Source organism: Adiantum capillus-veneris, chromosome 2 (genome assembly GCF_014529385.1).
Source record: "Adiantum capillus-veneris isolate H3 chromosome 2, ASM1452938v2, whole genome shotgun sequence".
Lineage (NCBI taxonomy): Eukaryota > Viridiplantae > Streptophyta > Polypodiopsida > Polypodiales > Pteridaceae > Adiantum > Adiantum capillus-veneris.
Window position 1 is genome coordinate 83,959,694 of NC_140932.1, and position 23,246 is coordinate 83,982,939.

General features: G+C 47.6%; 1 protein-coding gene across 4 annotated transcripts in view; it reads left to right on the forward strand.

Moving 5' to 3' along the window:
- Positions 1–23,246, forward strand: part of LOC147463094 (uncharacterized) — a 56,161-nt gene that overhangs the window by 12,158 nt on the left and 20,757 nt on the right. For 3 of the 4 annotated variants that reach the window (XR_015190142.1, XR_015190141.1, XM_086528025.1), the window contains exons 2-3: positions 19,407–19,709; positions 20,626–22,326. Coding sequence is in view for 2 of the 4 variants with exons in the window: in XM_086528025.1 (XP_086384151.1) it covers positions 19,407–19,709; positions 20,626–22,326 (2,004 nt within the window). In the remaining 2 variants the exon portion in view is untranslated. The remainder of the gene's footprint in view (positions 1–19,406; positions 19,710–20,625; positions 22,327–23,246) is intronic. The other variant, XM_086528027.1, reaches the window with a different exon arrangement.

The window sequence follows — 23,246 nt, forward strand, 5'->3', positions numbered from 1 at the left end:
TCTGGGCCAAGCAGGTCCCAATACTCCAAGAAAAAGCTGGGAGTCAACCCATCCTCACCTGGACAGCTACCACGAGGGAGGGCCCTAAGAGCCGTGTGCAGCTCCTCAAGCTGAAGTGGCATCTCTATCCTTACCACGAGGGAGGGCCCTAAGAGCCGTGTGCAGCTCCTCAAGCTGAAGTGGCATCTCTATCCTTTGGCGCATCTCCTCTGTCACAAGACATGGCATCTGTGCCCAAACCTGCTCCCTGCATGCATCCTGCCGCTCTGACTGAGGCTCAGCCGACAGTAACTCACGGTAAAAGTCAGTAGTAACTGCACGCATATCCTCGGGCTCACAAGCAACTGACCCATCGGGCCTCCTCAACTGAATGACCTTGGCATGCGAGTGCCGAGGTCCCACTGTCTCAAAAAAAGCACCAGTCACTCTGTCACCCACCTGAGTCCACTGAGATGCCTGTCGATGAAAGGAAAACTCATGACGCCTCTCCTCTGTGCTAGCAAGCTCCTGTCGAGCCTGCTATAACTGCTTCTCCACCCATGGACTGTCTGGATGCTGCTCCTGCATCCTTTGTAGTGAAGCAATGCCTCGTCTGAGACGCTGCTCCTCCTCTCTCCTCCTCTCTCGCTGCAGCCCGGCGAGCCAGAGACTCCTGAAGAAAAAAGTGGCTAAGCTGAGCTAGGCCTGAGGCCACTCTGTCTGTAGGTGAAAACTGGCTGTCCATGCCCTTTGTCCAAAGAGCCTCTACCCTCTCTCTGAGTGCTTAGTCCAACAAGACCTTCTCTGGGATGCGAAGCATCGTGCTCCCACTCCTCTGTCTGTCTGCCACTGTGAGGATCACTGGTGCATGGTCCGAGAAGGATGTCCTTGCCAGGATGTCCACTGATCCCCCCAAGTCACTGAAGTGGTCACTAGTGTAGAAGCGATCTATCCGTGATAGATTCACTCCTCCCACTCTGCGGTCCGATTTAGAGAAGGCAAGACTGTTTGGGGGCCTCACAAAACTAGAGTGCTGCCATGTATCCGAGACCCTCAAAGTCATACATAGCCTCTCCCAAGTTGCCAACTCGACTCCATGCATAGTAGCATGGCTGCCACCAATCCTGTCAGAAGGGTCCTCCAACATGTTGAAGTCCCCTCCTATACACCAATGATCGGCCTGCGGCAAAGACTCAACAATCTGTGACCAAAACTCTGCACGAGCACTGGCCACATTGGGCGCATAGATGTTGAGGAAGCCCACAAGGCCACCCTGAAACTGCATAGTGATCCACTGAGCCCTGCCTGGCACAATAATCCCTTTGTCCACAATGGCCTGCTGCAATGAGTCCGCAATAGTTATACATACCCCACCCTGGATGCCTCCAAGTCCAAAAGCAGCTGACCAAAAGGTATCATATCGTCCACGCAAAATCTGACCATATCGCCGAATGCGGCTCTCACACAGATGGTGCTCCTGAAGCATAAGGAGATCAATCTCTCCTCCCACAAGGCAACGCTGAAGCTCCTGATGCAATCGGCCCTGCTGTCGCTGAAACTGGGGCCCACCTAGTCCTTGCACGTTCCATGAGACGATCCTCATGGGGAGCGAGAGAGAATAGATGCTGCCGTAGCAGCAAGATGGGCTATCTTCGAGGCTGGCTTGGGTGGGGAGTAATCCGCATCCGAGCGTCCTCTAGATAGGCGTGACTGCAGTGAGTGCCTAGCCCAAGCCCAAGCAGAGCGAGCTGTGTGTAAAGCAACCTCCTCTGTCCAGGAGTCCTCATGAATGTATACATAGCAAGGCAAACACTGCGTATCAGCAAAGAAGTACACCACAATGTGCCTACATCCTGCTGAGTCTGGGGGTGTCACCGCAAACTTGGCCAATGGCCACAAAGTCTGCAGCAAATCTGTAACTCCAAGTTCTCCCATGTGGTGAGAGAACTCTAGGACTTGTGTATGCAACCATCCCACCACTGAGTCAAGGGACCACTCTGTCTCGGCCCTAACACAGAGGGGGAAGGAGAAACCAACTGCTGAGTCCAAGGCCTCCGTCCTTCTAGCGTCGAGGAACAAAACATGGACCCTGAAGCAGGCTGCCTCATGGTCTGCTGCAGAATCGCCGAGAAAACGAGTGAACCCGTAGTCGAAGAAGTCCGAGCGGCATCGGATGTCAACGCTCGTCAGACCACGAGGGATAGCTGCAAGGGAAGATGTCTGAATCTGCAAAGGGGGTCGCAAGAAGGGCAAAGGGGGTCGCGGCTGTCCCGTGTCTGCTCTGAAGAAGTCTGTGATCCGTCTTTGAGACTGGCTAGCCTCGCCATTCATCAGGCTATCTCTGTGTCTGCGCAGCTCGAGCAAGAACAAACCCAGGCATCTCTGATCTTCGTATCCCATGACTCTTGAGAGTGGTCCAAAACCCTCCCTGAACAGGCAATGGAAGCGGCCTCGTATATATACATACATATATATATATATATATATATATATATATATATATATATATATATATATAGAGAGAGAGAGAGAGAGAGAGAGAGAGAGAGAGAGAGAGAGAGAGAGAGAGAGAGAGAGAGAGAGAGAGAGAGAGAGAGAGAGAGAGAGAGAGAGAGAGAGAGAGAGAGAGAGAAATGAAATGTTATATTAACGTCTTCAAAAGGCCAGAGTGACCTATGAGACCAAACTGATACAAAAGTGGTGAGTCTGTTACAATGTCTGAAAAGTGTGAAAATGTGAAAATAAATGCGAAAAACTAAATACAAAGTATTAGATAAACTTCTTAGGAGCATTCTGGGTGTCTGGCTAGAATGCTTCTAATCCTTTGTTGTAGTCTCCTCCGGTGAAGTGTGCTTCTGCATCTCGGTCGTGGTCGTCTCGATTTCCTAAGCTCAATCGCCCTGACAATGAGGGTGCCTTTGGTATGAATGTGGGTACTCCTTTGTGCTCACTGCTGGCCTCTCGCTTCTCCTTCCATTCCTGCTTCTCTCGATCCAAAGAAATCTGTGATCTGCCTCTGAGGCTGTAGTGCTCTTTGTCTTCTCAGTAGATTATCCCTGTGCCGATGTAGTTCCAGTAGGTACAGGCCTAAGCACCTTTGATCTTGGTATTGCATGACTCTATCTAGAGGTCCAAAGCCTTCTTTAAATAGGCAATGGAAACGCCCACGTATCTCATAGTATGCGGTGCAGTGGCATATGTAGTGTAATTCTGTCTCCGGCTCCATTCCGCATAACTTGCAAATTCTGCTCTCAGGTGGGATTCCCCTAAATCTGCCAAATTCAATTTCCAACTGGTGTGAGGATGTACGAATCTGACCAATAGCACCACTCAAACCGTGAGACAGGTGGGTATCCATGTAGCTCGTGCGAATCACAAAGCCATCTTCAGATAGCTGTAGGAAGTTTTCTTTGTAGTCGGCCATCTTCGTGCCCAATTCTTGTGTAGGGTCTACCCATGTCCTCTTAGTGTCCAACTGTATAAGATCGTGGCGGATGATTTTATTAATCTCTGTTCGTGTGATTGCCAGTGATGGAGCCTCAAGAGAGTATTGGAAGGGGAGTAATCTTTCCATACTGAATCCGTGTCTATGAAACCACGAGGACAGTTGCGCATACCAGCATGATGTATCTCCTTTCATTGCTAACTGTTGAGAGGATTCGAGGGCCAATCTAGTATATCGGCAATTATTTGTATCCCATAAACCATGTATAAAGGACACTGATCTGGTAAGAGCTTCAATTTCTATTGGAGGGGCAGCTAGTTCCGCTCGGGTAATCGCGTGTGGTACGGAGGCCTTGGCTCTAATCATTCGGGAAATCATAGATACCAAAGGTCTCTCCATTGACTTCCAATTATCCTGATCCACAGATGGTCCCCAAATCTGGACCCCATAAAGCATAGCCGAAGCCACCACAGTATCAAAGAGCCAAAGTTTTGTTCGTGGTTCCTGAAACTGCACTTGTGAACACATCCTCTCCAACCCTCCCAAGGCTGCAGAGGCTCTGGACAATCTAGCATCCGCTGCTTTCTTAAGAGTAAACTTCGGTCCTGTAAATACCACACCAAGGTATGTGTATGCATTTGTGTACTCTACTGTATCCTGGCCATATGCAAATGTAGGTGCCGATCTCCTAACCCACTGCGGTGTGGTGTTAAACACCATAACTTTGGTTTTACCCAAATTTACCGATAGTCCGTTGTCCTCCGCGAATTTATGTAATGCATCTAACTGCCTCTGCATTCCATCTGGTGATTCTGCTATCAATACAATATCATCTGCATACAACAACAAAGGGATCCATGACCCTGCAAGTTGAGCACCTCTGTCACCCTCTCTATCAATGTAATCTGATACCTCATCTATATACATACCAAATAAAGTAGGGGACAGTGAGCATCCCTGCTTTACTCCAACGGTGGAATGAACAATGTCGGAATCCCCTTCTGGAGTACGTACATAACCAGTTACTGACCCGTATAAGGCCATGATCCCCCAAATAATCTCTTTGGGGACCCCTAACTCTTGCATTCTGCGCAGCAATCTGGCCCTTGGTACTGTATCAAAAGCTTTCCGAAAATCCACAAAGCAACAATACATCCTTCTCTCGCTTGCTCTTCCTTCCTCAATAATGGCTCTGAGCGTAAGAATGTGATCTAAAGTGGAATAACCCCTCCTGAATCCAGCTTGTCGTGTTGCCCTTATGCCCTCATTCTCTGCCCATCTACTCAATTTTTGTTCCAGAATGGATGCGTACAGTCGGGTCAATGTGTGACCCACCATAATGGTACGGTAGTTCCCGGGTATCATAGGATCCCCTGACTTGAAAATAGGTACGATAGTAGATAATTTCCAAGATTCAGGTAATCCTTCACACATGACCCGATTAAATAGACGAGCAAGGACTTCTGAAAGTAGATCCCTTGCATGGATCAGATGTTCTGCTACTAAACCCTCATGATCATATGCTCTTCTTGTCTTCATCTTATCAATGGCTTTTTCCACCATTTCGGCAGTAAAGAAAGTACTAGTAGTAAGCAGGGCGTGGCTCTAGCGGATCTGGTAATGGAGCCTGTCCAGATACCGTATATAAGGATGTTACATATTGACCCCAAATCTCAGGAGAAGTAATTGTCGGAGGTGATGAGTGCTCGTGAAATAAACGCCAGGCCTCATGTGAGTCCTCTGACTCAAGAAGAGCTGATATAAATCCTTCTCCAGTTTGGCTAAAAATGCCCTTTTCTTGCGACGTACTATACGTCGAAGAGCAATCCGAGATTGCTTATATGTGATGATCCCAAGTGTAAGCTCTTTCTGGACCTGGGTTCTCGTCTCTCTGCATTCCTCTTCGTACCAAATGTTTTGAGGCATGTTCCCAGATCCTCTCTTCTGATCAGGCTGAGTATGTGGGTATGCCTCTTGTGCTGCTCCATGTAGTATCTCTGTTAGCTGAGAAGTAATCTCCTCTACAGTATATACTGGCTCAGCTGCCCACATCCTATTATAGATCTGTTCCACATAGACTGAATCAGTCTCTGGCGTGAAAGTATATCTTGTGTGTGTCTTCTTCCTTTGGACTTGAGAGGCATTGTAATGGAAGGAGATTGATAAGGTCAAGAGAGCATGATCCACTGCAATCCCAACCGGTCTGGGTCCCACCTTAAAGTCCTCGATACTAGAAATAAAGCTTGGTGAAGTCATGACATAATCCACTGTACTGGCCCCATGCCTGTGCGGGAAGCATGTGAATCCCCCAGATAAAGGGAAATTCTCTAGACCATTAAGTATGGCCAAACCATGTGTAGCTGCCATCTCCATGAGATGTCTCCCATATTCAGTGTGTTCTTTATCCTGTGAATTTTTAGTAAGCCCCTCCTGTGATAAATCCACTTCTCTGAGCATTTCCTCAGAAGTATCATAGAATACTGCTTGAGAGTTGGCCGTTCTGGCATTAAAGTCTCCTAAGAGAACGATGTCTCCATCTCTAGAGAACTCCCATATGTCATTATTCAATATGGAGAAAGGGGACTGTCCTTTAGGTGAGGAGTAGACTGATGTACTTGGAGGGAAGTAGCATATAGTGATATATAGAAATCTACCTGTCTCGGCTCTCATTCTCACCCACATATACCTTGCTTGTTCATCTTTCCTGATAATCTGTAGTAGTGGTCTCAGCTCCTCTTTAAATAAGACCGCTACTCCTCTTGAACCCCGGCTACCTCGTAGAGATCTCTTGTCTGGTCGACCAGCTGTTTCCCATAAATACTCCTTCACATGTGGCATAAGCTGTCCCGGTATCTGGTGTGTCTCTGAGTAGAAAACTATGTCTCTGTCCCTAAAGCTGTCTTCAAAGGCACCTACATCTAGCCTATATGATCCATTACAATTCCACGCTGCTATCCGGAGCGTCGCCCCATAGGTCTCGCACTGTCATGATGAGCGCTTTTCCAGAACCACTACTTTCGATCCTCTGTAAAAGGCGATTTTCCCCTTTTCTCTTGCTGCCCTGATCTCTGGCATCAACTCTTGCATGTGTGCCACTTGTGCCAATGTAAGGTCATCTCCCAGGAAAATACCGGTTTTCTTAAGAGTTGGCCTCTTCTTTAGAAATTCTTTCCTTATTTCGATATTAGGGAAGCGGAGAATAAGTGCCCTATCCTTTACGTTTCCCTTCTCGTCGATTCCTTTCTTGCCCACTCTCCATGCACTTGTGTGAGTAGGCTCTGTGATGCCCATGCGTTGTAGCAGTTCCTTCACTTCTTCATCTACATTCTCTTTGTCTTTGACTCCTGTGACCCGCACATGCAGAGCCCGATTCTTCCTTTTCTGCTCTTCCTCAATGGTCATATTAATAATGGTGGAGGTAGGTGTGGTCTCAGGCATCTGGGCCTTCCCTTTCTTCGCATCCTCAATCCATTTCTCTGCTTCATCAACCTTTTCTTGTGTCTTAACAAGACGTTCCGCCCATGAAGATGCCGTTTTCGATTCCTGTTCCATCTCCTTCCCGTAGAGCTTTCATCTGATCCTTCATGTTCTCGAGCTCCTTCAGCACTGAAGGTTGGTCGTCTCCCTTCTCCTTAGTTGCAGATTTGCAAGCCGCAAGTTCTCCTTTTAGCTCCTCGATAATTGCATCTTTTTCCCCCATGTGCTTTTCCATATTTGTTTTCCATGCTTCAAAACTTGCTACTGCCTCATCGAGTTTCTTTTGCATAACGCATTCTGTTACATTTACTTCGGCCTTGATTAGGTTTCGTAATTCCGTTTTCACGGTTTGAATTTCCTCATTCTGTATCCCCCGGATCTCTCTCCTTAGTTCTCTCATCATGTCTCCATACATGGAGTTCCTATAGCTCTTAGCGTTCGCGTGCATTTCCTTCCTGATGTCATCCCTCATATAGTTTAGCTCTGATTTGAGGATCACTTGGACCTTCTCCATCAGTAGCTCATCATGTATCCTGGAGGTTTTCCCGACTCGTAAGGATCCTGGTGATAGTACAGTATCTCTGTTTCTTCGTTTGAAAGTAGCCGTCGTTTTTTTTGGGGTGGTGTAGCTATCTACACCCGGGCCTTCCCCTTCGGTAGGCGGATCCATCGAACCCGAGCCACAAATGTGGGGTAGGGCACTAGGGAAAGCTTAAAAACCTTTAAACTTTAAAAGTTTATTTCAAAGCTTAAAGGCCTTTAAACTTTAAGGCTTAAAATCTCTTTTAACTTAAAATTTCCTTAAGGCTTAAAATGAAATAGCGTAGGAGATATTGACTTCCTACACGTCGAACAACTGGGGCGTGCGTAGGTCTGCCGGACGTGCTACGCGTAGAACAGTGCGGGACTCTCTCGCGTAGGCCTCAGCAGGAGTACGCAGGGCAGTGCGTGTAGGTCTCAGGGCAGCGCTGAGAAAGGCCCTGTCGTGCTTTGCTCTGCAGCCTCCGCCTCATCGCGAATGCCCTCAGCCCTGCAATCGTTCCTCTGCCCGCTACTGGTTTTCAGTAGTGAGCAGCCCTGCGCATAAGCCTCTGCAGCCTGCGCATTCTCATGCAGTGCCCGCGGTGCTCCTGTGTATGCTTCCTTTCGCCCTCAAATGTCTCTGCTGCCTCCTGCGTACCCTGTTTCCAGCCTTCGACCAGCCGGGTGTGCTGTCCTGAGAGAGAGAGAGAGAGAAGGGCAGCAGCGCAAGGTAGCCCTCTCACGCTGTTGCCCCCTCCTGCGTACCCTGTTTCCAGCCTCCGACCAGCCGGGTGTGCTGTCCTGAGAGAGAGAGAGAGAGAAGGGCAGCAGCGCAAGGTAGCCCTCTCACGCTGTTGCCCCCTCCTGCGTACCCTGTTTCCAGCCTCCGACCAGCCGAGAGAGAGAGAGAGAGAGAGAGAGAGAGAGAGAGAGAGAGAAATGAAATGAAATGATATATTAACGTCTACAAAAGGCCAAAATGACCTATGAGACCAACTGATTACAATGATGAGTCTAGTACCAAGTCTGGGTACAAAACAAAGAAAACTACAAACAAAAAACTGATAGGAGTGCTACCGACTCCTATGAGTGGCTGGTAGGCTGAGCAATGGTATCATGCCATAAAGGTACAAAGTGGGGATAAGTGTCACCATGATACAATATAGTAGTAGCATGAAGCCTATCCTGATCGACACTCTGGGTGTCGTGCTAGAATCCTGTGGATCCTCTGCCGCAATCTCCGCCGGTGTTGCGTGGCTCCCCTCCTCAGTCGCAGTCGTCTCGATCTCCCTAACTCTATAGCTCGATCAATGAGAGTACCGCTGGTGTGTGTATGGGTGGGAACCGAGCTCTGTGGTGGTGGTGTCCCCTCTGCCTCTGTGGTACTCAGACTGAAGAAATCTGAGATGCGTCTCTGGGACTGTCTCTATCTTTGCCCATTCAATAGAGCGTCTCTATGTCTCTGAATCTCAAGTAGGAATAATCCGAGATCCTGATATCTCATGACTCTATCTAATGAGTCAAAACCATCTCTGAATAGACAATGAAAGAGAGAGAGAAATGAAATGAAATGTTATATTAACGTCTTCAAAAGGCCAGGATGACCTATGAGACCAAATTGATACAAAAGTGGTGAATCTGTTACAATGTCTGGGTACCTTAGTACTAAAGTACTAAGTGTGAAAAGTGTGAAAGTGTGAAAATAAATGTGAAAACTAAATACAAAGTATTAAATAAACTTCTTAGGAGCATTCTGGGTGTCTGGCTAGAATGCTTCTAATCCTTTGTTGTAGTCTCCTCCGGTGAAGTGTGCTTCTGCATCTCGGGAGAGAGAGAGAGAGAGAGAGAGAGAGAGAGAGAGAGAGAGAGAGAGAGAGAGAGAGAAATGAAATGAAATGAAATGTTATATTAACGTCTTCAAAAGGCCAAAATGACCTATGAGACCAATCAGTTACAAAATAGTGAATCTAATACCATGTCTGGGTACAAAAGAACTAGAAAAGAACTAGAAGTGGAACAAAATACTACTACTACTACTACAATCTAAAACTACGTGGGTGTAGCAGCTGATACAATAGGTACCCGGTAAACTGGATGTAACAGTGTGTGAAACAAAGATGGAAGAAATGGTGAGGATCCATCCTCATCTGCACTCTGGATGTCGAGAGAGTATGGCTCGAATCTTCTGTTGTAGTCTCCGTCGATGCTGTGTAGCTCCTCTCCTCAGTCGCGGTCGTCTGTATCTCTGTAGCTCCAATGCTCGGTCGATGAGAGTGCCAGTAGTGGTCGAATGAGTGTGGGACGAGCTCTGCAGTGGTGGCTGCTCCTCTGGCTGTCCCATATCTAGTGAAAAGAAATCTGTAATGTGTCTTTGGGACTGCCTCTCTCTAGCTCTCCCTAGTAAAGTGTCTCTATACCTGTGTAACTCAAGTAGATATAGTCCAAGACATCTCTGATCCTCATAACTCATGACCCTAGATAGAGGACCAAAACCCTCTCTGAATAAGCAGTGGAAATGCCCCCGTATCTCATAGAACACTGTGCAATGACATATGTAGTGCAACTCTGTCTCTGGCTCTCTCTGGCATAATCGGCACATCCTGCTATCTGCTGGTATCCCTCTGAATCTACCAGTCTCAATCTCGAGCTGATGTGAGGATGTGCGTATTTGACCAATAGCACAACGCAAACCATGAGACATATGTGTGTCCATGTAGCTGGGTCGAATCACAAACCCATCTCCTGTGAGGTGGAGAAGATGCTCTCTATAGAAAGCCATCTTCGTGCTCAACTCCTGAGGCGGCTCTATCCATGTCCTCCTGGTGTCGAGCTGGATCAGGTCCTGACGAATGAGTCTAGTGATCTCCACCCGTGTAAGAGACAGCGAGGGTGCCTGAAGAGAATACTGGAAAGGGGGCAACCTGTCCATGGTGAAGCCATGCGTCTGAAACCATGAAGTCATCTGTGCATACCAGCATAAAGTGTCCCCCTGTAGAGCTAACTGTCTGGAAGACTCAAGGGCCAGTCTAGCATATCTGTCTCTGGTAGTATCCCATAGGCTGTGCACAAAGGACACTGATCTGGTAAGCGCCTCAATCTCCATGGGGGGGGCAGCTAGCTCTGCTCGAATGATCGCGTGAGGTACGGAGGCCTTGGCTCTAATCAATCGGGAGATCATAGATACCAAGGGCCTCTCCATACGTCTCCAACCATCCTGGCCTACAGAAGGTCCCCAAACCTGTACCCCATACATCATAGCTGAGGCTACTAAAGTATCAAAGAGCCATAACTTTGTCCGAGGTTCCTGGAACTGAACCTGCGAACACATCCTCTCCAAGCCTCCCAAGGCCGCATAAGCTTTGGTCAGTCTAGTCTCTGCTGCTCTCCCCAAAGAAAACCTCGGCCCAGTGAAGACTATCCCAAGGTAAGTGTATGCATCTGTATACTCCACAATCTCTTGACCATACGTGAAGGTCGGTGCCGATCTCCTGATCCACTGCGGTGTGGTGTTAAACACCATGACCTTGGTTTTACCAAGGTTTACAGACAATCCACTATCCTCTGCAAAACTGTGTAATGCATCCAACTGTCGCTGCATACCCTCTGGTGAGTCAGAGATCAAGACAATATCATCAGCATATAACAACAATGGGATCCACGTCCCTGCCAGCTGGGCACCTCTATCACCCTCTCTGTCAATGTAATCAGACACCTCATCAACATACATACCAAATAGAGTAGGAGACAATGGGCAACCCTGTTTCACCCCGATAGTGAAGTGAACTAAGTCAGATATCCCCTCTGGGGTGCGTACATGTCCCATCACTGATCTGTATAAAGCCATAATCCCCCAAATCAACACTGTGGGCACCCCCATCTCCTGCAGTCTGCGCATCAGTCGAGCTCTCGGTACCATGTCAAATGCTTTGCGGAAATCCACAAAGCTACAATAAATCCGTCTCCCATGTGACCTGCCCTCCTCAATGATAGCTCTGAGTGCCAGAATATGGTCAAGAGTGGAGAAACCCCTCCTGAAACCTGCCTGTCCCTTTGCCCGTACACCCTCACCCTCTGCCCAGTTACTCAACTGCTGCTCAATAATGGATGCATACAATCGTGCCAGTGTGTGTCCAACCATAATAGTGCGGTAATTTCCAGGCTCTGTAGGATCACCTGCCTTGAATATAGGCACAATAGTAGACAACCTCCAAGTCTCAGGTAATCCCTCACACATGGCACGATTGAACAACACTGCAAGAACCTCCATCAGCATATCCCTAGCATGTATAAAGTGCTCCGCTACTAGACCGTCATGATCGTAAGCCCTCCTGGTCCTCATCCTGTCAATGGCTCTCTTTACCATCTCAGTGGTAAAGAAGGTGCTCGTAGGTGGACATGGCTCTGTAGGATCTGGAAGGGGATCCTGCCCAGGAACCGTATATAACGATGTCGCATACTGGCCCCACACATCAGGAGAAGTAATCACTGGGGGAGGGGAGTGCTCATGGAAGAGTCGCCATGCCTCGCCTGAGTCTCTACTCAAGAACAACTGATACAAGTCTCGCTCCATCTGGGCCAGGTAAGCTCATTTCTTCTTTCGCACAAGGCGCCGGAAAGCAATCCGCGACTGTCTGTAGGTGATGACTCCTAAATGAAGATCCCTCTGAAGCTGGGCTCTCATCTCTCTGCACTCCTCATCATACCAACTATTCTGGGGCATGCTCCCAGAATGTCGCCTCCGATCCGGTTGAGTGTGTGGGTATGCCTCTGATGCTGCATCATGTAGTGTCTCAGTCAGTAAAGTAGTGCACTCCTCTACTGAGAGGCCTGGAGCAACTGTGCATAGACGATCCCAGATCGCCTCTGTATAAACCGAGTCAGTCTCTGGTGTAAATGTATAACGGGTGTGTGACCTGCCTCCTGATTTCTGGGCTGTACTAAACTGAAAAGATACGGACAGTGTCAAGAGAGCATGATCCACTGCTACGCCCACTGGTCTGGCTCCCACTGTGAAATCCTGAATACAAAGAATAAAGCTCGGCTGTGTCATAACATAGTCCACTGTACTGGCCCCATGTCTGTGTGGAAAGCATGTGAAGCCTGCTGCTCCAGGAAACCGCTGTAAGCCATTAAGTATGGCTAGCCCATGTGTAGTCGTCATCTCCGTGAGGTATCTCCCATACTCAGTCTGCTCTCTTTCATGTGAACATCTGTCAAACCCCAGCTCACCCACATCCAACTCTCTAAGCATCTCATCTGAAGTGTCGTAGAAGACTGTCTGACAGTTGCCCGTTCGAGCATTGAAGTCTCCTAGGAGGATGATATCACCATCCCTAGAAAACTCCCATATATCATCATCTAGAATTGAGAAAGGCGACTGCACTCTGGATACAGCATATACTGACGTACTGGGGGGGAAGTAACATATAGCAATATATAGAAATCGACCTGTGTCAGCTCTCAGCCTCACCCACATGTATCTAGCCTGATCATCTCTCCGTACAATATGTAGTAGTGGCTGTAGCTCCTCCCTAAACAACACCGCTACTCCTCCTGAACCTCTACTCCCATGCTCAGATCTCGTGACTGTTCTGTGGGCTGTCTCCCATTTGTATCCCACCACATGTGGCAACAGTTGGCCAGGGGCCTGGTGAGTCTCTGAAAAGAAAACAATGTCCTTGTCTCTGAAACTGTCCTCAAAGGCACCAACATCCAACCTCATAGACCCATTACAATTCCAAGTCGCCATCCTCAATGTGGTCCCATAGGTCTCGCACCGTCATGTAGAGCGCCGCTCTACAATCACCACCCGACCATCTCTGTAAAAGGCCATCTTCCCCTTCTCCCTTGCCGCTTGAATCTCGGGCATTACTTCTCTCATATGCGCAAGTTGTGAGAGAGTGAGGTCATCGCCTAAGAAAATACCTGTCTTCTTGAGAGTAGGTCTCTTCCTCAAGAATTCCTTCTTCTCTTCCAATGAAGGGAAGCGTAGTATGAGAGCTCTTTCCTTTGAAGATTCTCCGGGGCCCTCACTCTTCTTGCCCACTCTCCATGCCTTTGTGTGTGAAGGCTTCTCCACCCCCATCATTGATGTGAGGCTTGTGACCTCTTTTTCCACATTGTTTATGTCCTTGAGGCCGGTTACCCTCACATGTAGAGCCCGCACCCTCCTTCTTTGTTCCTCTTCGAGGGTCATGTTGATAAGAGTGGGTGTACAAGGAGCTTCCTTACCTTTCCCTTTCTTGGCAACCTCAATCCATTTTTCGGCCTCCTCTACTTTCTTTTGCGTTTCGGATATGACCGCGGCCCATGACTTCTTCTCCTCATTGATGTTGTCAATTTCTTCCCTCAAAGAGGCCTGAAATTCCCCCTCTTCAAGCCCATTTTTTGACCGTGTTTCCAACACTTCTTTGTGGAGGTCCAAAATGCTATTCTCCAACGTGGCGATCTTGTTGAGAAGATATCCTTCTCGTCCTTCCACCTCTTCTCCTTTTCTTCATTTTCTCGGAGGAAAACGGTCTTCGCGTTCCTCCAATCTTCCATCTCTTTTCTCCATGCTTTCATTTCCAATTCAATGATGGAAATTCGTTTGGAGTGAAGCATATATTTGAGTTTGCTTGTTGCCATAGGTGAGGTTGGGGATGACATGAGAGAGAGAGAGAGAGAGAGAGAGAGAGAGAGAGAGAGGATTGATGTTTCTAAAGTGCAGAAAATGCAGCAAACCCTAAAACGCAGATCTGTCCAACAACCCCAAAAAAAAAAAAAAAAAAAAAAAAGAAAAAGAAAAAAGAAAAGAAGTCGCGAACCCTAAAATACAGGTCGCGAGCCCTAAAAACAGGTCGCGAACCCTAAAATACAACAGCGAACCCTAAACGAAAGCATGGTAAAGAGAGAGAGAGATGGCGTGATGAGAGAGAGAGAGAGAAAGAAAGAAAGAAAGAAAGAAAGATTTTTAACGTCTATGTCAGGCCGAAATCGGCCTATGAGACAAATCAAATGTACATGGCGTGTATGTCATCCGTCTATCGGAAAGACAAATGAAACAAAACTGATACAAAACTGAACTGAATGTAGGTAATGGAGTATCTGAGGAGGGATGGGGCTCTATCTCTAGGGGTATATGCATGTCTATATGCTCAAGGTAGTACAATCATGAGAATGCATCAAGCTCTCTAGCTCCATCCTGTACAAATGGGGGGATGTAAGATGTGGTACATGGGCGGGGCTGGTGCCAAGGCTACCTGGATGAAAGCTGTCGGGTCGGCCCTCATCTGAGCTACTCGCTCCTCAGTGGCACGGCGCTCCCGGGCTCGGATCTCCTCGATCTGTCGGTGGTGGGAGCTCACGCCCCTGTAGCCTGTGACTCGTGGTCGTCGTCTAGCTCGGTTCACCTCCGCCTGTGGGAGTGTCACTCCTCTCTGAGTATCTGGTGAGGTAGGGGTGGCAATCCTCTGAAAGAAGTCTGTGAGCTGCGACTGTCTCCCCTCTGTCTGCGTAGCTGTGCGTGGCTGTAGTAGTGTGTCCCGATGGCTCTGTATCTCTAGTAAGAGACGTCCGAGCTGTCTCTGATCTCGAGAGTCCATGATCTCTCGGAGAGTGGGCTGTCCTCTGAATAAGGCCTCATACCTGCCTCTGATCTCAGTGTATGCTCTGCATTTACATACAAAGTGCTCCTCACTCTCCACCTCCTCTGTGCAGGCTCTGCAGACTCGCTCCTCCCTGGGAACACCAGTATGTCTCCCGATCTCAATCTCTAACCTGTGTGAAGCCACTCTCAGCTGACCAATCGCCACCCGTGAGCTATGTGGCATATATGTGTCCATATAACGTGGTCTCTGTATGAACCCCCCAGACAATATGGTGAGAAACTGGTCTCTGTAATCTGACATCCTCGTCCCCAAGCCAGGTGACTCCCAGACTCTCCTAGTGTATAGCTGCCACAGATCCTGTCTCAATACCAAGTTTCTCTCACTGCGAGAGAGGTGAACAGATGGTGAGTGGGGGTCGTACTGGAATGGTGGTAGGCTCTCCATGTCAAGACCGTGTCCCTCAAACCATGCTCTGACCTGTGAGTACCAAGCTCTCGCATGCCCACTCTCTGATAGCTGTATAGCTGCCTCAAATGCTCTACGAGTAAGTCTGTCAGGAGGTAGCTCTCTCATCCTCTGGATGAAGCAGACTGTCTGGAATAATGCCTCTACAACCATAGGTGGTGTGGCGAGCTCGGCTCTAATAATGTCATGTGGCACTGTCTTCTTGCTGCGGAGCAAGCGTGAGATCATACATACCTGTGGCCTCTCAAGCTGTGTCCACTGGTCATCTGTCAATCCTGGTGCCCATACTGCCGCCGAGTACATCAGGGCCGGGGTGACTAAGGTGTCAAAAAGCCAGCCCTTCGTGCGGGGCTCCTGAAAGTGTGCCTGGTGGCATCTCCGCTCTAGCATGGTCAGAGCTGCATATCCTCGGGTGAGCCTGTCAGCCGCAGCCTGCCTCATAGTGAAGGGTCCTGGTAGGCTGGTGAATGTGATGCCAAGATAGACATAGGAGGTGACTACATCAACCTGTCCTCCTGCTGCTGTGAAGGTGGCAGCGCTCCTCACTGCACTGGATGTGTGAAAGATCATGACCTTGGTTTTGCCAAGGTTCACAGTCAACCCCTTGTGTGTGCTGAATTCGTCCAAGGCCTCAAGATGGCGTTGCAAGCCCTCGGGTGACTCTGAAATCAACACAATATCATCAGCATATAACATGATGTGGACCGGAGTACCTGCCAAGTCGCTCCCCTCTCCCCCTGCTCGTAGTATGTAGTCGGAGATCTCGTCGATGTAGAGCCCAAAGAGTGTCGGGGAGAGTGGGCATCCTTGCTTAACACCAATGGTGCTAGCAATGGTCTCTGAAAAGCCGCCTGGGCAACGAACTCGACCCGTCACCCTCTCGTAGAGAATATATATGGCCCAAATCATCTCTGTCGGTACCCCAATGCTGTGAAGGCGCTGGAAGAGTCTCTCGCGTGGGACTGTGTCAAAGGCCTTGCGGAAATCCACAAAGCAGCAGTAAAGCCTCTTCTTCCGCGCCTTTGCCCCATCAATGAGGCAGCGCAGAACGAAGATGTGGTCAGTGGTGGAGAAAGCTCGTCTGAAACCTGCCTGGCCTGGAGCTCGTAAACCCTCGGTCTCTGCGTAGCAGCTAAGCTGTGCCTCAAGTACTGCTCCATATAGCTTGGCCATCGTGTGGCCGATCATGATAGTCCTGTAGTTCCCTGGGTCCAGGGTGTCGCCAGATTTGTGGATAGGCACTATGGTGTGCTGTGTCCACTCCTCTGGGAAGCCCTCCCCTATAGCCCGGTTGAAGACATGTGCAATCAACGGGGCTATAGTGGAGGCCGCATAAATGATGTGCTCACTCTGTAATCCAGTGTGGTCAGCTGATCGTCTGTGCTGCATGCGGCGTATGGCCCTCTCTACCATCTCTGCTGTAAAGAAGGAGGAGCACGTGGGGCGTGGCTCATGTGGCTGTGGGATAGGAGGCTGCCCTGGCACCTCATAGAGGCGCTCTGCATAATCATGCCATATCTGTGGATCCTCAATAGCTGTGGTCGGACGTGGCTCGCGCAGGGTGCGCCATGCCGTCGCGCTATCTATGCTCATGAGTAGGCGGTATAGCTCAAGCTCCTGTGCCTCTTCGAATGCTCGCCGCTTTTGGCGTGTCAGCGTCTTCATATCTCGTCTGGTCTCTCTCTCTGTGATCTCTCCTAAGGCTCGCCGTGCACGGAGGCGTCGGTATAACTCTCTGCACTCATCATCATACCAGCGGTTCTGAGGCATAGTCCCGGGGGGGGGAGTGCGTCCTGTGTGAGTGGTGTGTGGAAAAGAGCTAATAGCTGAAGTGTGGAGAACGGAAGAGATATGTGATGTGAGAACTGAGAGTGGTGTGGATGGGTGGAGGAGGCATAGGCCATGCTCGACCTCGGCTGAGTAAAGAGAGGCTAGCTCATGTGTGAAATGGATGGTGGTGTGTGGAGTGTGTGCTGTGGAGCTATGTGGGATGGTATCTCCGGTGATGGAGAAAGAGAGGTATGTGTGGTCGGCTCCGATGGGTATGGGTGGAATGGTGAAGGATGTGATAAGGTGTGTAGCCTCCCTGGGTCCCAGAATATAGTCGACTGTACTCCCCCCTCCCTCTGTAACTCCATGTGGCATACAAGTCAGGCCCCCTGAGGTGGGCCACTGGGCCATCCCGTTATAAATAACGAGACGGTGCTGGGAGCCAAGTCGAAGTAGGTGTCGTCCGTAGGCTGTGACTGGAGCTCTGTCTGCTGTATCTCTCATAGTAGCCTCCTCATCTAGAGTGTGTAGTGCCTCTGGGTCCTCGTGGTCATATGTCTCACACTGCTCACTGCGCGTACGAGCATTGAAGTCTCCCATAAGGAAGACTTCACCCAGTGTGGAGTACTCCATAATCTCCTCCGTGAGGCATGCGTACGGTGACTCCTGCTCAATAGGGGCGAATCTGGAGCCTGTGGGAGCAAAGTAGCAAAGGGCAATGTAGACGATCCTGTCTCGTGAGAGCTCGAGGCGAATCCACATGTATCGGGCCTGTGGGTCCCGGGCAACAATCTGTAGTCTGCTGTGAAGCCCCTGTCTAAAAAGTATAGCCACTCCTCCTAAACCGCGAGTGGTGTGCTGGCGCATACATCCCCGATGTAGAGACTCCCATTGGAAACCATGTATCCGTGGTAACCCTCTCTCTGGGCTCTCGTGTGTCTCTGTAAGTAGAATGATGTCTCGACCTCTCATCACCTCCTCAAGTCTCTCTGGGTGTGTCCATAGGTCTCCATTGCAATTCCAAACCGTGACATGAAGAGAGAGAGAGAGAAATGAAATGAAATGAAATGTTATATTAACGTCTTCAAAAGGCCAAAATGACCTATGAGACCAATCAGTTACAAAATAGTGAATCTAATAGAGAGAGAGAGAGAGAGAGAGAGAGAGAGAGAGAGAGAGAGAGAGAGAGAGAGAGAGAGAGAGAGTTATGACTCATGGACGTGAAACATACTGAGTGTATGGCTCCAATCCTGGCACATGCAAGCATAGCGCAAGGCAATTCCGGTATCATTGGCATATAAATGCATACTCTGTCACCTTTTGCCACATTTCTGGCCAGAAGGAAATTGGATATCTGACAAGTATAACTGAGCAAGTCCTGGTATGTTAAGCGCATATCCTGGCCCGCATCATTTCCTTCCCAGAGCAAAGCTGGTTGCTCACCTTTCCCAGCAAGAACATGTCGATCGAGTGCATTATAGCATATGTTTGTATATCCTCCTCGAAACCACTGCGACTGTTTAAATTTTCTTTAAAATGTCAGCTGATTTTCTTGCAACCGTTGGGGGATAGGGAAAGAGATGGTATCGTGCAGTTGCAATTTGCACCTTGCTGACACAAAAAGGAGCATCCCAATTTCTGGCTGATGAAGATGGGGGCACTGATGGTTCTGCTTTCGTTTCACTATAGTTCCTCCTTTTAAGAAACCCACATGCTGTGGTTGGGCAGGTGGGGTTGTGTGTGTGTGTGTGTGTGTGTGTGTGTGTGAGAGAGAGAGAGAGAGAGAGAGAGAGAGAGAGAGAGAGAGAGAGAGAGCGTTGAAAGCAAGGTACCCTGTTTCCAGCCTCCGACCAGCCGGGTGAGTGTGAGAGAGAGAGAGAAATGAAATGAAATGAAATGTTATATTAACGTCTTCAAAAGGCCAAAATGACCTATGAGACCAATCAGTTACAAAATAGTGAATCTAATACCATGTCTGGGTACAAAAGAACTAGAAAAGAACTAGAAGTGGAACAAAATACTACTACTACTACTACAATCTAAAACTACGTGGGTGTAGCAGCTGATACAATAGATACCCGGTAAACTGGATGTAGAGAGAGAGAGAGAGAGAGAGAGAGAGAGAGAGAGAGAGAGAGAGAGAGAGAGTCTTTTTGCAGGGCAAGGTCTAAGCTTTGCTTTGAGAGATGGATTGGGAAGCTTGACAAAGTTGAGGCATTTGAATCTTTCCTCCAATAACATAAATGGTGAGATCCCCAATGATTTCAGTCGCCTTTCAGGTTTGGAAACAATAGATTTGAGCAATAATACTATTCAAGGTGCTATTCCAAAATTTCTTGGGCACCTTCCAAACCTTCAACTTGTTGCTATCAAAGGAAACCGTATTAGTGGCCTTTTCCCAAACAATTTATGCAATGCTCCACGGTTACGCTCGATAGATTCAAGCAACAACCTGCTTATTGGTAAGCTTACATTTGATCCTGCAGCTGTGTACTTTTCATCTTGACATTTGTAGATTACTCTTATCGTAAATGCAATATTTTTCTGTTGCATTCCTGTGTTTAGGTAATAGTGAAGCTTTTGCAAATGTGGTTGCTGTGTGAATGGGTTGGATGGTCTTGACATATTTGAAGTCAACAATAGGAACGTTTTTTGTCTTTAGCCGATTTAATTTTCCTCAGCGTGTTGTGAAAGTCTGTTAATTGTGTTTAAATATATTTTGTAAAGACACATCCTTCACATTCATGCCATCTTAGCGTCATCGTAAGTTCTGAAGCTGTAACTATTTACAAATTTGACTCATTGGTTATTGCAAGTTTAGTCTTCTTTGCCCAAGATGGTGGACTTTCTTAGCTTTGTTCTTGAACTTTCATGTAGGTCTAAACTTCCATACTACTCCCTATCATGATTGGTGTCAAGATGCCAGTTTGAACCTCTTTACGGACTTTCTTAGCTTAGGTCTGGAACACTCACATAGGTCCCCTCCCTGGTAGGTCAAACCACATGTTCTACCATGTTTCATACAGCAATTGATTGATCAGATTCTTAGTGTCATTCTTCTATAATATGCATATTACATATCATCTTCTCATCTGTGTGTCTCAGAGTTCTGACCTAACAAGCTTCACATATAAGCTCAAACGATCTCTTCAATCTCTGATATACAATTTAGATCCTATATATGAGCTCAGAAATTACTTGTCTGAGTCAGTTGGTGAAGTAGTTAAATATCATCTAACTTTGATAAAGTGTTTGAAGTATTCTTTTAATAGCTTTGACTTGTCTGTAACACATTGCACACACATTGTTCCTGTCAAAGCTATTTTTTAACAAGAAAGTTTTGCTCATATGCACATTTGAATGTCTACATATATGTAGGTCCTCTAACAGACGATCTACGAAACTGCTCGTTGCTGGAGACATTGAATCTTGAAAGGAATAGATTGGCTACAAACTTTCCACGAAGGTTGAGTAGCTTGAGAAGTTTGCACTACTTCAATATAGCTTACAACATGTTTAAGGGGCAGATTCCCTCAGATGTGTCAGACATTGTTGAGCTCACTGAGTTTATTGTTCAAAATAACTTACTTACTGGCACCTTACCTTCTAGCATTGGTAGATGCCGATATCTATCCAATTTGGATGTTTCCTCAAACAAGTTTTCCGGCTATATTCCAAGTAGCCTTGGTAATCTTATTCTACTTGAGGACCTTCAGCTCGCCAACAACTCTTTCCAGGGAAACATTCCTAACGAACTCGGTGCTCTCACAAGTCTCAAGGCTAGACTGGACCTCTCCCAAAACCGCTTAATAGGTGAGATTCCAGCCACCCTGGGAAACCTCAATATGGTCACTGTCATGAACTTTTCAAATAATCTCCTGAGTGGACAGGTCCCTGAGAGCATTGGCAGCTGCTCCTCTTTGAGGGAGTTGTCAGTGGCAGACAATTTAATCACAGGGCATATTCCAGAAGGCTGGGTTTCCTTGACGTCGTTGGAATCACTCAATCTTTCTAGAAACAAACTGTATGGGAACCTTAGTAGTAGTTTGGGTTACATGGTGGCACTCACGATGATTGATTTGTCTCACAACAGCTTCAGTGGTGAAATTCCCGATTTACTGTCAGCATTGCCAAGGCTTCATCTTATTGACCTCTCTGGGAACAGCCTTCAAGGTGCTGTTCCAAATTTCAGCAGCCAAACCATAGTTTTCTTGTCTGGCAACAAGGATCTCTGTGGGGATATTACAGATATACCTTGCCCTGTCATCACTCAAACAGGTTCTTCAGAACATTCCCTCAGTATCTCTGATGTAGTTGCAGAAAATGTTGGCATTGGTTTATCCATATTTGCAGTCTTTACTGTTATCTTTCCTGTGCTTTGGATCACTGGTTATCGTCACTTTCAACCTGACAAATATGATGCAATGATTGATGCGATTCAAACACATCCTCCTCGTTTGATTGTTTGTCTCAGAAAGCTCTCCAAGTGGTGCCCCAAATGTGTTTGCCTCCGTGAAAGAATCACTAATCAAGTAGTAAGAGCGGCCACAAATGGATTCAGTGATGCCAACATCATTGGGACAGGGAAAAAATTTATGGTTTATTCAGCAGTGTGGCCTTCTGAAACACCTTTTCTGGAAAAGAAGGTTGTAGTGAAGCGGCTGCAACCAAGTCATGAGAACAGAATACCATATTTTTTGCAGCAAACAAGGGCTCTTTTCCATGTGCAGCATTCGAATGTCGTGAGAATTGTGGACTGGTGCTCTCAATCTGAAGAGCTTTTTGTTTTGGTTGGTTCCAATGTGAACGGAAGCCTGGATTATTACCTGTATAATGCTGACATAGTGGTGTACCTTGGATGGGAACAACGTCTCAAGATTGCACTGAATGTAGCCAACGGTTTATCCTATCTACATAAAAAATGGTGGGGAACCAGAGTTATTCATTGTAACTTGCAACCAAGCAATGTTCTTTTGGACGAAAATTTCGAGCCACAGATTTCTGGATTAAGGTACTGTTTAAGGTCCAACCTGAAAAACTTGGTGCATGAGGAAAGTGAGGCCTGTTATATGTCACCAGGTTAGTGTGATATAATTGATTCCTGTTTGTGTATGGTTACTACTAATTTAGAGTAGGATCAATCTCTCTTTCAGTATATGCAGTTTCTTTTTTGTTTTCTCTTCACACCGTCTACCTCTTCTTTTCTTTGCCTCTCTCCTCGCATTCTACCCGCTGGAGATGCAGCGCAGAGCCGCATAAGTTGAAATTTAAAAAAATAACGAAAGGGGCACCAAGGTTTGGGGCCAGTGTAGTCTAGGAAAAGAACTCATGACTCTGGTTGGGGGTTAACGAGCAGACACATACGAGGGCTTGGAGAGTGGGCAATAAGAAAAGTGGGAGCAACGGAGAAACCTCGAAAGAAAAGGCACTCATCCTCTGTTTCCCCTCCATGGAAGCGAATGACTTCTTGAAGAAGAGACCGACTCTAAAGAAGACTGGCATCTTTCTTGGAGATGACCTCACCCTCTCGCAGATTGCTCATATGCAAGAAGTAATTGCGGAAATTAGAGCAGCAAGGGAGAAAGGGAAGATTGCTGTTTACAAGGATGGAAGGGTGGTGATATTGGAGCAACGCTCCGCATGACGGTGCGAGACCTATGGGACCACACTAAAGATGGAAACCTGGAATTGTAATGGGTCACTCCGTCTTGATGTAGGTGCCTTTGAGGATAGTTTCATAGGGAGAGACATCATTTCTACTCTGAGACTCATCAAGCACCTGGGCAATCCATGCCATAGGTGAGCGGATATAGATGGGAGACAGCCTGCAGATAGGAGACCAGATCAGAGCATCGAGGGCGGGGCTCAGGGAGAGTGGCAGTTCTATTCAGGGAGGAGTTGCAGCCATTGATATATATAGCGCGCAAGGATGAACAGGCTAGGTACATGTGGGTGAGGCTCAGATTAGAGACGGGCAAATACCTCTACATTGCTACCTG